Here is a 14,752-nt window from a genome sequence, read left to right as displayed (position 1 = left end):
AAGACGAAAGTCATCTCTTACGCCTGCCTCCTGTATACATAAAACAGCAAAGTTATCTTGAGCTAGTAGTTTGCGAAAATCAGCTGACTTGTTTCGAAGGCTATTAGCATTCCACTGAAATACGAAAACATTGTTGTAACGATTATTCATCGTAAGCCTGCCGTGGGGCTGTTGGTGGTTGTGGAAGCACCAACGATTCCATAGAAAGCAGTGCTTTTACCTCTGGTAGGTTGTTTGCTTGTGGAATGGCACTTATAATTGCACGCAGAGCTGTGAATAGCATGGGCAGGATCATCTGGGCTATGGGTAAAGACTCGTAATCACCAAACGACGCTGAAGCTCCATGCGCGCTCGAAGCAGGTCGCTGAAGAGTTGATTGAGATGGTCGCTGGGATGACTGTTGTGGTTGAGGCGAATGCTGACGTAGTCGCTCAGATGTTAACTGAGGTTGCTGTGTCGATGGCTGAGGGCGTTGCTGAGAAGGTCGGCGAATTTCACTCGAAGCCTGGGCAAGGTGAGTAGCATTCTCTGAAGGTGGATCATGCCGCTCGCTGTCAGAACGTTGCGACCTGAGTGCTTTAGGGCTGCAGAATAGCTCATATGGACCCCTTGCTCTTTTTCTTTGTTAGGAGTTGGAGGCGCACATCTTACAGCATCAAGGTTGGGTGGGGGCGCATTACGAGGAGGCAGCCTTCCATATTTTAACTCATGTCTGCGTAACCTTGAGGCAGCTCTGCTCTGAGGGCACCCGGAGTAGGAAGCTGTGTGGTTTCCGCCACAGTTGGCACACTTTGGCTGACACACAGACTTGCACTCTGAATGGTTGTGGTCTTCTGAGCATATCTTGCAGCGACGCTGACTGCGGCAGTTCTTCGATAGATGTCCAAATCTCTGGCAGTTGTAGCATCTTAGAGCAGGGCCATGATATTCTTCTACGGGGTGGCTCGTGAAACCTAAATGCGCTCGTTGCGGCATTGGTTTGTCTTCTCTGAAATGGAGGATGACGGTTCTCAGAGGGCGTGATTCTACCGCTCCGTCTTCTTGGCGATTGTAGCGCGCCTGACGACGGGCAGATGTCACTCCAAAATCCTTCAGGAAGTCAACCAGTTGTTCTTCCGTATACTCAATTGGCACATGGCGTATCTTGCCAACATTCTTGGTATAAGACGCCGGAATGAATGGCTTGACTTCCAAACCAGCAACTCCGCTCATCGACAGTAGATGTCTTGCAGATGAGACTGAAGCGATGTTGACAGAGAAACTTCCATCTCTATTCACGCGGAAAGAGTGCACTTTTTCTTTTGCCACAGAGACAATTTCCAACGCAGCGCGGTTTGGATTCACTTGCCAGAAGTTGCGTCCTTCCTGTGATGGTTGAAAAACAACTGGAATTCCCTCAGGCCGCTTCTTTTTATACGTTACCAAGGAGAACGGCGTTTCATCGCAGTCAATATCTTCATCGTCACTTAGATCATAGGTAGATGTTCTGTCGTCGTCAACCCGTGGTTTCTTGGCTTCACTTTCGCTGGTCTCAGCCATATTCACTGAAGGTGCGCTGGTAGGTAGGGTGGCGTTGAAAACTAGCGTCGCCGGCTTGATGACAATGGGCGCTTGTTGTGGCACTTCCGAATGCGGCGTCGATTCTGCGGCACTCATGCGCCTAGGAACGCGCTGTCGGACATATGGCTCGTGCCGGTGTTCTTTGCTGCCTACCGCCGTGGTAGGCGTAGATGCGCTGCGGAGCGCAGCCAAACCACGCGATATTGTGCGTGATCTGTAGCACACAGGAATCCCACGGGATGTCTGTTCTCCCTGGACAACAGTGAAGTCTCAACACAGCACTGATTCTTCGAAGAAAACAGAAAATAATATCTCACCGAAGAAGCAGCGGCCACTCGGAGGGACTTCTTCTTCTTCTTCTCTTGAGCTTGTTGTTATGACTTGAGGGCGGAAAGAATAAAACGCTCGAAAAAGGGGAGAAGAAAAACGGAGAGTACTAGGCACTGTCTACTAACAAGTGTGTTAATTTCGTAGCCATAGTACATAGGCTGAGGAAGAGAAAAAAATTATGCGTCCCTCTGCTATAGCAAACACCAGAAACCAGTGGAGCTAGGGGAAGGCCATTAGATTAGTGCCAAACCACACACAAGACACACGACCACCGGCAACGCGTCCCTACTGCGTCCGCCAAAAACGTCTACTATAGCGTCCGCGATTAGCGCAGCCAACGCCGTAGTAGCCGTGGTTCAATCCACTCTGTACGAAGCGGTGGGCGAGGAGGACATCGAGGCACCCCAGCAGCGCCGGAAAAGAACGCCGCTCCTCCCTCGCCTGACCCCCTGCTTCACGTGTCACAGGAGAGGGCACGCATCCGGTCAGCGTTCCTCGCTCGCGTGCGTGCCCCTACTTTTTCCCCGCTAGGCTCCACAAACCCTTGCCGCGTAGCTATGCTGTGCGATGCTAGTTTTGTACTCTGCTTGAACGCCCTGTCAGCGCTCTCTCCCCCTGCTCAGTGAAGCTGCGCACGTCAAGAGAAACCCAACGACCTTCTAACAGCTCCACTGTAAAAAAATAGCTGCACTAAAAAACTCAAAGGAAATCGAGCGTGCACTCTTAATAGCAAAAACAAAAGAGCATCCAAGTGCTCACTTAGACAAAGAGCTAATCACGACGCCTTCATGTCTCAGTTCACCATCGCTTGCCTTGACTGACTTAGCGACTCGCTATCTCCATGACTGAGCGATTGTACGCTATTGTTACGCTCTCCCTTGAGGATCAGGTGCAGTTTTTGCTTGTATATGGAGCGCTCTCCTGGCAATTCGTGACCATATATATTGTGGTTGTTAAACAAACACACTTGTTAGTATTGTCAGCGCCCAGCACTCTCCTGCCTTTTTTTGTACAGTTATTCATGCTCTTTTTCGTCATGAAGCTATTTAACAAGAATTACCAGCCAGTGCATGCTCACACAACAATATTCAGAAATTAAATTGTGTTTAATCTATAGTGGTGCATTGCAAAAACTGGCGTCTAATTTTCTATCCCGCAATTATTCGAAGACCGTAGCATGCTATTACGTAATTAATCCTAGCCTACTATCTTTATTACTAATCAAGTTTGCGCATCATAGTGAATGAGGTGACGAACATAATCTACGAGCACCACCTACCGCATATGCACCTTCGTAGCCATAGCTACTCAACGGTGAACTACTTTTCAAGAGCCCACATTGAGGAGTGTTCGCCATGACCGGCATGACGGCAAGCGCTGCTGGGATATAGCTTTGCCACGAGTGCATTCGTGAAAAACTTCAAAAACGTTTGTATGGAGGCGATGATTGGCAGTGAAATAGCAGACCCGCGATAAAAGCAATGCAACACGGGTAATTGTAGCTGGTTGGTAGACTGAAAAAGTGATGTTTCGCCTGCTTTTTATTTCGTAGAATGCATCGTGTCGTGTTTGCCTGACTGAACATATATACGGAGGCGGAACCATTGATTTACGCAGAAATGACGAAACGTTCTTTGTTCGGAACCCTACTTTCTACATAGAGTCATATATATATATATATATATATATATATATATATATGATTGCGATGAAGGCCGGACCCCGTCCGAAACGTCAATAGCCGCTTCATACGTGCATCTACTTCACTGTGAATATATATATATATATATATATATATATATATATATATATATATATATATATATATATATATATATATATATATATATATATGTGTGTGTGTGTGTGTGTGTGTGTGTGTGTGTGTGTGTGTGTGTATTGCACTGCCGCACCGGAGGCGCGTGGAAAAAGTAGGAGACACGGCCCGAGGTTCATGGTTGATCGGCTGCGTCGAACCGTCCCATGTCTTCTCTACTCTTTTCACTGTAAATAAATCCATTCTACGTCCGTAAGAAGTGGCGGATGCGCTGAATATGACTCTGCAGGAGCATGTCGTGGCATCGGGTATTCCGCAGGAACACGTCGTGGTGTAGGGTAGTACTCCGTAGTGACTCGACGGACTGGTGTGTACTGGCGGCGACTGTGATTCGCCGGGAGAGACCGAAAGCGTGTGTAAACTAAGTGTGATTCTTCAGAAGGTGGTCGGCGCTCGATCAGATGTTCTCGCGATCAGGATGGTGGTTCGGGAATGCACTCCTCAAACGCGCACTGATATCCAGCGTCTGCTCCCTGCAGTCGTGCTAGCTCATCTTGAACGACTTGACGCACGATAGAGGCGATATCATTGCCGGCAGCAGTGTCCATACTTGTAACTTTGGTGACGTTGTCCAAGTGCCAGAACGTCGGTAAGATCCTTCAGGTTTTCAGAGCTTAGAGAGTGCGACATTACTGCCTGAATTCGGAAGGAGTCTGCAAGTTTTCTTTCGTTATTAAAAAGTTGTTGGCGTCTTCATCGATGTCTTTCTCTTCATCCGACATCTCCGCGTAATTCGAGTCGCGGAAGCAGGCTTTCAGCTCCTGGACAAAAGTTTCCCAAGTGGTCAGCACGCGTTCATGATTGTCAACCCAAAGTATAGCGGTACCGGCGAGAAAAAATGCAACGTGCACAAGCTGCGCCGTTATGCTACGAAACAGTAAGCCTTTATGTCGGCTCACTGTTATATATATATATATATATATATATATATATATATATATATATATAGTCTTATATACATAGTGCTATGCAGTTGTTTCACCCTTCATTGACACCATACTTGGCTCGTACAAGCACCCGTGGAGCTTAGATAAGTGCGTTTTCTCAAAGGAAGCAACGAGTCATTGTTTTCTAGCCCCCGTGTCCTTTAGCGCTCAATATTAGAGTCGCCTTCGGCAGACCAGGAAACGGAAGCCGCATCACCCGTGAAGGGCTCGAGAATACAGTGATATTCCTGATAGTGTGTGTCGTCCTTTCTCGCAATGCTGTAGGCCCTTAACAGTGTTTAACGCTGCTTGAAAAATACAGGGAAGGAGGCTGGCTTCTTGGCGCCTTTGCATCTTGGCAGCTCCCGTTTTGCCATGTTTCCTCCTCTTTATTCGCCCCGATCCTCTTCAACTGCGTTTGTTATACCTGAATTCCTGGCCATCGCTTTTCCTGGCATGCCGCCTAATGGGCGCCCAGAAAGCTTCCGGCTCCTTGAGAGCATACTGCTGCTGCGGCTTGGAAAAAAAGAAAGGCATTTCCTAAGGCGGAAGCAATGGCGGCGAAATAGCGTCCCATCGTATTGATCGGTGAACATAAAAGTTTAAGCTACAGAAAAAAAAAGAAAGAAAGAACACAGTATAACGCACCGGGATGGCCTGGCAATGTCTGCATTCTTTTATTTTCGTGCTGAAGCTGTACTCGCACGTGATGTGATTATGCTTGTGTTGTTCAGCCGCACTAGCGCGCGTGGATGAAACAACTTTCTCAGCGGAGGAAAGTTGAAAAACTTCCTAAAAAATGAAGCGCGCACTGTTTTTTTTCTCGCCAACGCGCTGCTTGCTTTGTTGAAGCGGCAATTACAAAAAAAGAAGTATAAGAAAGAAAGCCTTCAGATTGGACAAGTTTTATTAGCAAGTAGGTATTCTCGGGATAAGGTTCATAGTTTAGCGAGATGCAAGAGGAACGCAGGCCACTGGCTTGTCTTATGTTTTTCTTATTTCGGACCATCTAAAATCGACAGCTGATTCTGTTTTCCTCTTACAGTAGGGCAGAAAGAGCGCAACAAACTTTTTTGACGTAAACGTGCGCAGTGAAAACCAGTTTATGCGTGTAAAGGTTATATGCAGGCAGTCAGGCGGAGTAATTCTGGTAAACATGAAGTCTGTGTTGGTGTGACAGCGGATGCTGTTGAGTATTACTTTTATTACAAGGTGGAGAATTCAAGCATTATTACTGCATGAACAAGACAGATAATTCAGGCCTGAATTAAGCGAGATATACACGTTTCACATATAGTGTGGCTCGAAAGACGTAAATATAGTGGCATACTTGCATCTAATGCTAATTTAGTCTTTGGTTTGATTTTCGAGTGAATGTCTGTTATGTTATAAATAACTTTTTTACAGTTGCTGTTAAGCCTGTATCATAGCTCTGCTTCTATAAAAAAATGACAGGAACGCGTATTTCAATATTCTCGCTTTGGCAAAATTGTGCGAAAAAAATAGTGTGAATTCTTATACCTGGTTGGATCAATCATGCTTGCGTGAAACCTTCCGAGGTTCAGTACCTTAAAAAATTAGCACTAAAAAACTTTATTTCCATAAAATGTATACGCTATAAGTTCTCTAAGCAAGAACTTCCATTTCATCAAGCAGCACGTTTAAAAATTCATAACTGTGCTACCGCCCGTAAACGATTCTGAAAAGAAAGTATACCGAGGGAGAAATACCTGGTGTGATCGACATACGGTACATCCACAAATGTTTTTCGCGGATCATGTGACTAGCTATTAAACTTTCACCGTATTCCGCTACTCTTGTTGCAGGAATACCTCTAGTCGTCGTGTCAGTATGGGCGGTCACCAAGGCGTACCTGAGCCCCAACCACAATGATCCAAATCTGTCTGGAGGCATGTGAGTATTGACTTAAGCGTGCCATAACTGGCCGCTGACTAATACTCAATAGCACCAATGTGTTACTCAGTGTATAAAAGTATGCATATATATATGTTCTAAGACTCTTAAAAGTTATGATTACTTTAGCCATACCACATCGCAGCATTTATACTCGAGTAGGTGGTGGCGTCGCAGCAAGTGGTGTTAGACTGGTATACATAGCCGACAATGGTTCCACCTGAGCCTCCTGCGAGTTGAGATCAGGGATGTGTCACCAGGCGTCAAAGAACTCCATGCCTCGTATGAAAGCAATCAGCAGTCATTGCACTCTATTCCTGATTGCCGCGGACCCTCAGGGGAAGATGACGTCTTCAGAGGTCCCGTGCGAAAAACCAATTCTCTCGTAGACTGTCGGCCATCGCTTCTCTTTCTGTGTCGAACTGCGGGCAGAGCCAAATGAAACGTTCGATGTCGCTGATATCACCACAGCAGGCGCAGAGCGGCAAAGCGCATCACCCTGTCTTGAATAACCAAGCCGACTTTGATTATTTGATTCATTTCCGGCGCAATAATTTATACAGAACGCGTTCTTGTACAGGAGACTTCCGTCCGCATAGTGTCCTTTTCGACACATAGCCACGTCGTTGCGCTTTGTCAAGTTGATAGAGCTAACCAGCCGCCTTATGCACTGCTTTCTCTTTGAGGGCGAAGAGCAGTAAATAAAGTTACGGTGTCTTCAAGCGACAACGATGATGCAGAGAAAGTCTGTTTATGCTGATTGCACCGGGGTTGAACTGACCAGAGAGATATTTTATTTAAAGAGAAAGAAAAAAAAGCGAACCTCAATAATTGAGCCTGCAAACAGTTGATGTAGACTTCTCTAAGAATATCGCAACTTGTTCCACCACGTGAATCAGACGCACCAGAAACTATCCCGAGCAATCAGCAACAATAACGCAAGCATTAAACCTTACCATGCTTGTCGAATGAGCATCGATAACTAAAGCTAGGACACAGACGGCATTCGCACAAAGATTGACCTTACAAGTAGATGAGCTTCTCTATCTTTTAGGTGACTCGCATATCTCTACAGGGTCAGTCATTTTCAGGCGTTTAATCGCTGTCGCTTTAAATGTAGGCCTACGTCTTAACCAGCAATCTGGCACCCACGCGTTTTTTGGTGGCTCTTACGTAACTTCTACGCCCGAACAGTTCATTCACTTGGTCCCCGTGTATCATCCTTAGCATCCTCTGCAAACTAACTGGTGAAACACGCGGGAGCAATCATCCTAATTTGATTCCTCTAGATTCTTAATCATAGACCGTTATTCGAATACTGAAGTGTTCCCATATCCCTCCACATATCTCTCTCAATATGGGAGTTATACATTTCTCCTTTATATCCAATTTGACGTGTAGTATAAGCGCCAAAGTGTCGGTAAGAGTAAAGCAGGTGTTCCAGGTTAAAAAATCTTGTGAAAAAATTTGGAAGACGCTTGAGCTTCGCATTTAAGAGTGGAACGCGATAGCATTCAAAGATCCCCGGCTGCTTATCGCGCATGTTTACCTGAAAGCGCTTGCCGGGAACGCTGAGCACGAAGGCGGGCTTTATGGGGAAACCACGGCCTCTAGCGTGGGCCGCGATGCGGCGGAGGCGAGCGCCAGCTGGAGTTAATGCGAGGAACCGGGCGCGCCGCTCCGTGGCTCCCAAGACACCCGTCGCGCCGGCACGCGCGAAGTGGCAGCCGTCGCGGCCGCGCCTTGAACGTCGCAGCCGGTTCGCCTGTATGAAGGGCTTTCCTTGAGTTTTAGCGTAACTGAAATATGTTTTCTCGTGTAGTGAAATTACAATCCGAGAGCTGTCATACCTTCAGGTTGTGTGCAACATAGTTTACGATTTTTCTACGTACTTTAGCTTGAGAAATTCAATTATTTCAGCCAATTCCTGGCATCAAGTGGAAGGCCAGAGTATACGTGGTTCGAAAAATATTTTCGCCCTTGACACGTCTAACGCCGGACGCCGAATTTGCTGCGACACGGGCAAGTTAATGTATTCAAAACCGTTTTGGTGCAGGTGCATATGGCAGCTGAAGGATATCTACGACTGCATCTTCATTGGACCCGTCATTCTGGTCCTACTGGTGAGCTGAAATTTATGTTTGAAATTGCCGCTTAGCAAGAACTCCGTTTTACATCCAATCCTGACTAAAACTGTTTACCTTCGCGGTGCATATGTATAATTCTGAGGATAACACAGTTGTCCCAGGGAGGGTATTCAATTCCTGGTTGTGTAGCGTGAGTCGACATGCGTGACTTGACATTACTCTTTGCTTGGAAGTAAGCCTGATTCCAATGAGTTATCGTGTATCTGTTCTAATATTTAAGGTGGTTTTGTGACTGCAATACACAGGCCGAAGCAACAGGAAGGCGGGGTGCTTTGTCATACAGTAGCTACCATGCTACGATGGCTACATGCCATCGGGTGAGATGCTAGCCGCGAAGCAGCACTCTTATCGCATGGTATGTGCCCACCACGTTCAAGAAGCATAATCCGGGAGCTTTAAGAGCACGCAGCTGGCTTTTCGCAAAGCGCGTCAAATGTATACTGTGCAGGAAATTGCAGTGAAAAAGAAAACAATGCGTACGTTTATGAAAGTTGCAAATCCCGTGGAAAGAAAACCCGCTAGAAAACGTAAAATAAGTACTGGAAATTGGCATCCATGCATATTGGCGTAGTGACGTGTTAAACTGCCGTTTTTCAAGTTTATTGCGTTCGTGCGCTTACGGCCTTATGGCCAGTAAAGAACAGTGCTGTGCAAAACTGCTGCTGACACAAAGCCAAATGGCTTTCTCTCCTTTTTTTTAAATTTCAGACAAACATCTTCTTCCTCAGCCACATCATGTGGGTGCTTATCACCAAGCTCCGCGCTGCGACATCGGTGGAATCACAGCAGTACCGGTGAGGCCGTAGTGTCACTACAGGCGTGCCCGTCTTGCAGGGTTTTAATCGGTCGGGGCGGCTTAGTGCAACGCTTGTCGATTTACGCAATAGGAGGTATCTTACAACGAACAAGTCAGTACTGCTAGAATCGCATTTGACGCCCGTATATAATAGCAGGAAATAATGAAATAATAAAAGTGCAGGCGTCGATTGCAGGAGCACAATACGTGAGGCCGAGGTTAAACCTTACAGGATTAGGTGCACATGAAAGAACCGCATGTGGCCCAAATTTCCGGAGTCCCTCACTAAAGCGTGTCTCATAATGAGATAGTGGTTTTGGCACGTAAAACTCCATTATTTAGTTCTTTAAGTAAACGGAGGGTCAATCTTTATCAGAATGGGCGTTCCCCCAGTAGTAACAAGCACTACGGTTTAAAAGAAAAGAAAAGCACCCTCTGTGGATGAATTTACCTCTAGCAGCTAGGTGAAGGTGTCTAGTTCGTTACATTTAGGCATATATAAAGGGACGACAAATATAAACGCCATAGTACGAGGGTGAATCAGAAAGTCTTTGCCCCTATATTTTATTGCCCAAAATAATATACATAAAGGGAATTACAAATACACGTACCTTACACTATTTTTCCACGGAATCCCGACACGGGTTGGGACATTGGTTCCAGCGAAGCATTAAATCTGAGATGCCCCTGTGTCGCCAGTCAGCGACGCACGTGGCCTCCCCGAACTCCCATTGTCTTGCAAATATCGACGGCCTTTTGGGAACTGAACACAACACCACCATCTCACTCTTCTCAAAGCGAGGCACCTTTCCCCATAAGTGAGCTGCATATGCCTCAGGATTTAGATGGACGTTCGCCCTTTGCTCCGTGGAAAACGAATTGTACTCCATTGCTCGTACGCCGTGGACGTGTGAAAACCGCCATCATCACCTGGCCGCAGCGCCGTGCCGCAGAGCTACCGGCAGAGAAGGCCGGGCCGGTCCAAGAAACTTCCATCGCCGGGCAGGCATATGTTGACTTCGCATTTACAGCTCTAACTTCGCTAAAAAATAGGGGCACTGGCTTTCTTATTAGCCCTCGTAGGATGAGACTTTGAGGTGAGTACTTGACCTGTCCCAAATCCGTGTGCACTACAAGCCGCCAGGTCTTTGTACATTATTTACGTCTTTCGTTTACTCCCAGTGTAAAGTAGAAAGCCGTCTGGTTGATCTTTCAACCTTACCTCTCATTGCTTTCTGTCTATGTCTTCCTTCTGGCTGTGTGGATATCCCTGTTGCATAATGTTGTATATCACATGGCCAGCTTTGTTGGTCTCTTATGCAGGAAAGCGGCTAAGGCACTGCTCGTGTTGATCCCTTTGCTGGGCGTCAGCTACCTTCTGTTCATCTGGACGCCTCAGCACAAGACCGCCAGGGTCATCTTCACCTATCTGCAAATCACACTGCTCTCCACTCAGGTCAGTTGTGTAGTCCGCATGAAATGGTGAAAGTATGTGTTTCGTTCGCTGTTTCTGTATGTCTGTAAGCTTCTGCTTCTGTCGTACAGTTGGATTAACGCGATGAGAACGGCGGGTTAGCTTCTTTTTCTTGATGTTGTTGTTCTGCGGCACATAGTGCGCATTTGTATGCGTAGGTACTAGCCGCCCCACTGCAAGAAAAAATAGCAGCAGCTTTTATATGTTCTAGTTTCCGAAGCTATACGAATATTGCAGCAATTAAAGAAATCATAGTTGGCGCGAGATTATCGTATTGATTGTGAAGTGTTTGTTTAGCGAAATGCGGGCACTATTGCTCGAAGAATGGGTAATGAAGTAACCGCGATTTCAAATCCACACAAGGACGCTTATTATAACAAGTTGCAGTTCACTCGCAATCTAATAAAACGAGAGAGAGAGAAAGAAGTTTAATGACACGAAATGCCGAGAGGTCGGCCTGAGGTATATTCCTCTAGCCAGCTACTCGGCATTGGGGGAAGGGGAAGAGGGAAAGAAAGAGTGAAGGAAGAGGTGCATGATGGGTGGCGATGACGATAGAATGAAGATGTAGAACATATGGCAAGCACTTTGGCATGCTCACAGTCTGCAATCCAGGCTCGCAATTTTTAATAAGTTCAGTAATGCCTTGATGGCCTTGAAACTCGACTGAGCGTCTGGCCAACGGCCTAAAATAACGTCCTCCGACAGCGGTGCGCTGTCAAGACGCGTAAGGTCCTTGACCAACCTAATAAAACGAAGCTTCTCCATAACAGAGAGACCATCGGACTACGGTGAAGACAGTGAACATCCAATTTCTGCCATTGAGGGTTTGGTAAAAGTTTTTCCCAGGCAGTTGTGAAAAGAAGGAAAGTTGTTCGGAAATGAAAATAAAATAAAAAGACTTCGTCCATCCGCAAGTAACAGCAGTGCTTGGCAGCACTAACATTAAAAGTTAGGTGGTAATATATATGTTCAACTCAAAACCGCGTTAGATAACAACTGTGCTAGTAGATTGAAGGTAAAAAAATAAACGTGGTAAGAAAAACCGAAAGGCAGATGAGCAAATTGTATTTGATACTCACATCTCATCAGTTCCACGGGCTCAAATATTACGCCTGTTTGCATGCTGAAACCGTAACCTGCAAAAGAAGATGCACTGTAGCTTTGCTTGCTAGACTCAAATTGTACATTTCGCTTGATTAACTTCCCACGAAGAAACAGCACCTCCATATAAGAGGTGCTCCTAGCATGCTTAGGGGCATCGAAATCTCAGGGCGAGGCATGCGCCATCAACTGCTGGTACTACACGCAATTGGCGTAAAAGCTACGAGATAAGACTCTGCCTGGATAACATTCGCATGTAGATATTTTCCGCCTGACAAGGCCACATGAATAGTTATCACTACTTCGTAAAATACAGCTGGCAGGGTTGATTATTTCACACACGAAATCTTTATAATATTTTTTCCTGCGTACATTGGCCACGTCACGAAATAAGCTCCCAATGAGGGAATTGGTTACTGTTGCAATACGTACAAGGCTTTAATTATCGAGCGTTAATGTGTTATACACGTAATATTCCTAAAGAGACGATCACGTACACGTTGCGTCTCCCACTTAAGGCACCTTGGCTACCACGCCTGCGGTTGTCGTGATGAACAAATTCTCATATTGAATTTTACAGCAGAAATAAAGAGTCACAAGATGCGAAAACAGACATAACGGCATCAAACTCACTCATACGATAGGATCCCATTTATTCATGAAAATGTAACGACACGTAAGAAATGCGAAACTGGTGTAGCCGTGTTTGAGAAGGCAGACACTTCGCGAAATCGCGGTGACGCGTTTGTATGCCCTGAAAAAAAAAAGAATAAGTGTTTATCGAATGCTAAGCTTTTTTTTTTGGGGGGGGGTTATCATAGTCTAACATTGATTTTCGCTCCGTAAACTCATTTGAGCACAAAACAATAGCTATGATCGATTTCACATAAAGGGGATTGCCTTCGGATGCTCGCGCCTGTAGAATGTAAAATTAAATCCGAAAAACCATATTATGACATTTTTACTTCTGAATCATGAAAAATGCTCCACATTGCTAGAGCACGAATTGTCAATATATCTGATGGGTCGACGAAGAAAAAGTAATATATGTGAGATTCGCTACGTTTGTTGCTTTCACTGGCGTATGTACTAAGGTTAGTCAAAAATTGTCTACACTGTTATTCTCTAAATGCGTTCTGTTCACCATGCGATACAACGTCAGGTTACTAGTATAAACGCTATCCATACAGTGTGGTCGCCTGTCCAGGAACTGTCGTCCACGATTGCAAATACTGCTTCATTTTAGTTTTGACTGCGGCGTAAAAAACGAAGCTTGATCCACCTAACATTTGCACGAAAGTAAAACAGCGTGTAGTGACTCGTTTCCGTCAACGTGACGGCGAGCCTAGACTTCGAAAAGGGCAGTCTAAAAAATATATTTAGTTGGCATAACTGGCCATCCTAAGATGAGCTGTCCTTACGCGGCAGCAATAACATAATGAGCTGTCCCGAAGCATTCAGTGATATTGATGGTAATTCCTTGAAACATGGCACAAAATAGTGTGAAAGGGGAGTGAGGGAGCACCATCTAGTTTGTCGTCATCTCCTAAAGTTGGCAGGCACTTTAATTGCATTTCTACCAGGTCAGTGCCAACAAACTGAGGCGAGCTTGAGACATCGGGGTTCATGGGAGAGGACCTAGCTGTCGGAACAACGCCCTGCATGGTGCACGGCCCCACGTACTCCTTGGGAAAAGAAAGGGAAAATCACAAGTGACATCACGCTTCCATTCTTTGGCACAGAGAAGTGCAGCAGTCACCGTAACTGAACCATTGTAACACGTTCGAATTTGCCCGAGAGCCACAAGCAGCGTCGGCGACCTCTCTTGAAGAGCGGGATTGAGGCAGTATGACGAGTTGGTTTTATTTTGATATTTTAACAGGGCTGTGGAAAACTTGTGACTTGTCCACGGTGATAAGATTCCCAAATCGTTTAATATATTGTCGACAAAATGGCGCAGTACTGATAAATTTTGACGCCACTAGCTGATTAAAATTTTTTTGGCGCAGCAGTTCTCATTTTGTTCGTAGTTTATTTTCCTCTGCTAAACGTTATTTCATGTATTACTACAGACGATGGTGCAGATTACAGCAGGCGCCAACCTTGAGTCCACTAATGTGAACAATTCAAATTCCACGAATTGTTCCGTTCATTCTTATTTCTGTGCAGCCCTACAGTGATGACACGTGGAACGTTGTAGGGTCGTAATATTACAGAAAGAGAGCTCATGCCTACTTGAATTTTTTTCGCAACCAACGTACAATATACTATGGATAGGATGTCTCAGGGAAGAGCAGTAGTTCCATAAGTAGATCATGTACGTCTGCCATTAGCAGCTCGTTGCTTTCATGTAGGAATTAAATATTTAAAAAAAATTTGGGGGCTTCACGTGACACAAACACGATCGCATTATGCGGCACGCTTTAGTGGAGTATCCGAAATAATGTTGCGTCCCTGGTGTTCCTCAAAGTGCAACAAATGCATGGTACACGAGCGTTTTACCATTCCGACTCCTTCACAATGGGGGCGCCCGGACGGTTTCGAAACCGGGACCTCGAACTCAGAGGTGCACCGCCCAAGCAATCAGGTAACCACTGCGCGCGGGCAAACGTGCTGACTGACCGACAGCCGCAGCCGGGGCCATAACCTTAATTTAATGTTGAC

The 14,752-nt window shown here is 45.8% G+C and overlaps 1 protein-coding gene and 1 long non-coding RNA gene across 2 annotated transcripts in view; one reads left to right on the top strand and one right to left on the bottom strand.

Annotated features, from left to right (window-relative positions):
* The window catches only part of LOC135911076 (diuretic hormone receptor-like), a 233,718-nt gene that overhangs the window by 216,450 nt on the left and 2,516 nt on the right, over positions 1 to 14,752 (top strand). Inside the window, exons 8-11 of the mRNA XM_065443177.2 lie at positions 6,480 to 6,567; positions 8,624 to 8,690; positions 9,423 to 9,508; positions 10,834 to 10,966. Of these exons, the coding sequence (XP_065299249.2) occupies positions 6,480 to 6,567; positions 8,624 to 8,690; positions 9,423 to 9,508; positions 10,834 to 10,966 (374 nt within the window). The remainder of the gene's footprint in view (positions 1 to 6,479; positions 6,568 to 8,623; positions 8,691 to 9,422; positions 9,509 to 10,833; positions 10,967 to 14,752) is intronic.
* LOC135911077 (uncharacterized) overlaps positions 5,618 to 14,752 on the bottom strand; it is a 357,016-nt gene continuing 347,881 nt past the window's right edge. The window contains exons 4-6 of the long non-coding RNA XR_010567204.2: positions 12,067 to 12,123; positions 8,117 to 8,332; positions 5,618 to 6,989 (exon numbers count right to left, since the gene is read on the bottom strand). This is a non-coding gene — a long non-coding RNA (uncharacterized lncRNA). The remainder of the gene's footprint in view (positions 6,990 to 8,116; positions 8,333 to 12,066; positions 12,124 to 14,752) is intronic.

This window comes from Dermacentor albipictus, chromosome 1, assembly GCF_038994185.2.
Source record: "Dermacentor albipictus isolate Rhodes 1998 colony chromosome 1, USDA_Dalb.pri_finalv2, whole genome shotgun sequence".
In the NCBI taxonomy this organism is placed as follows: Eukaryota; Metazoa; Arthropoda; class Arachnida; order Ixodida; family Ixodidae; genus Dermacentor; species Dermacentor albipictus.
This window is presented reverse-complemented; position numbering and strand designations above follow the sequence as displayed.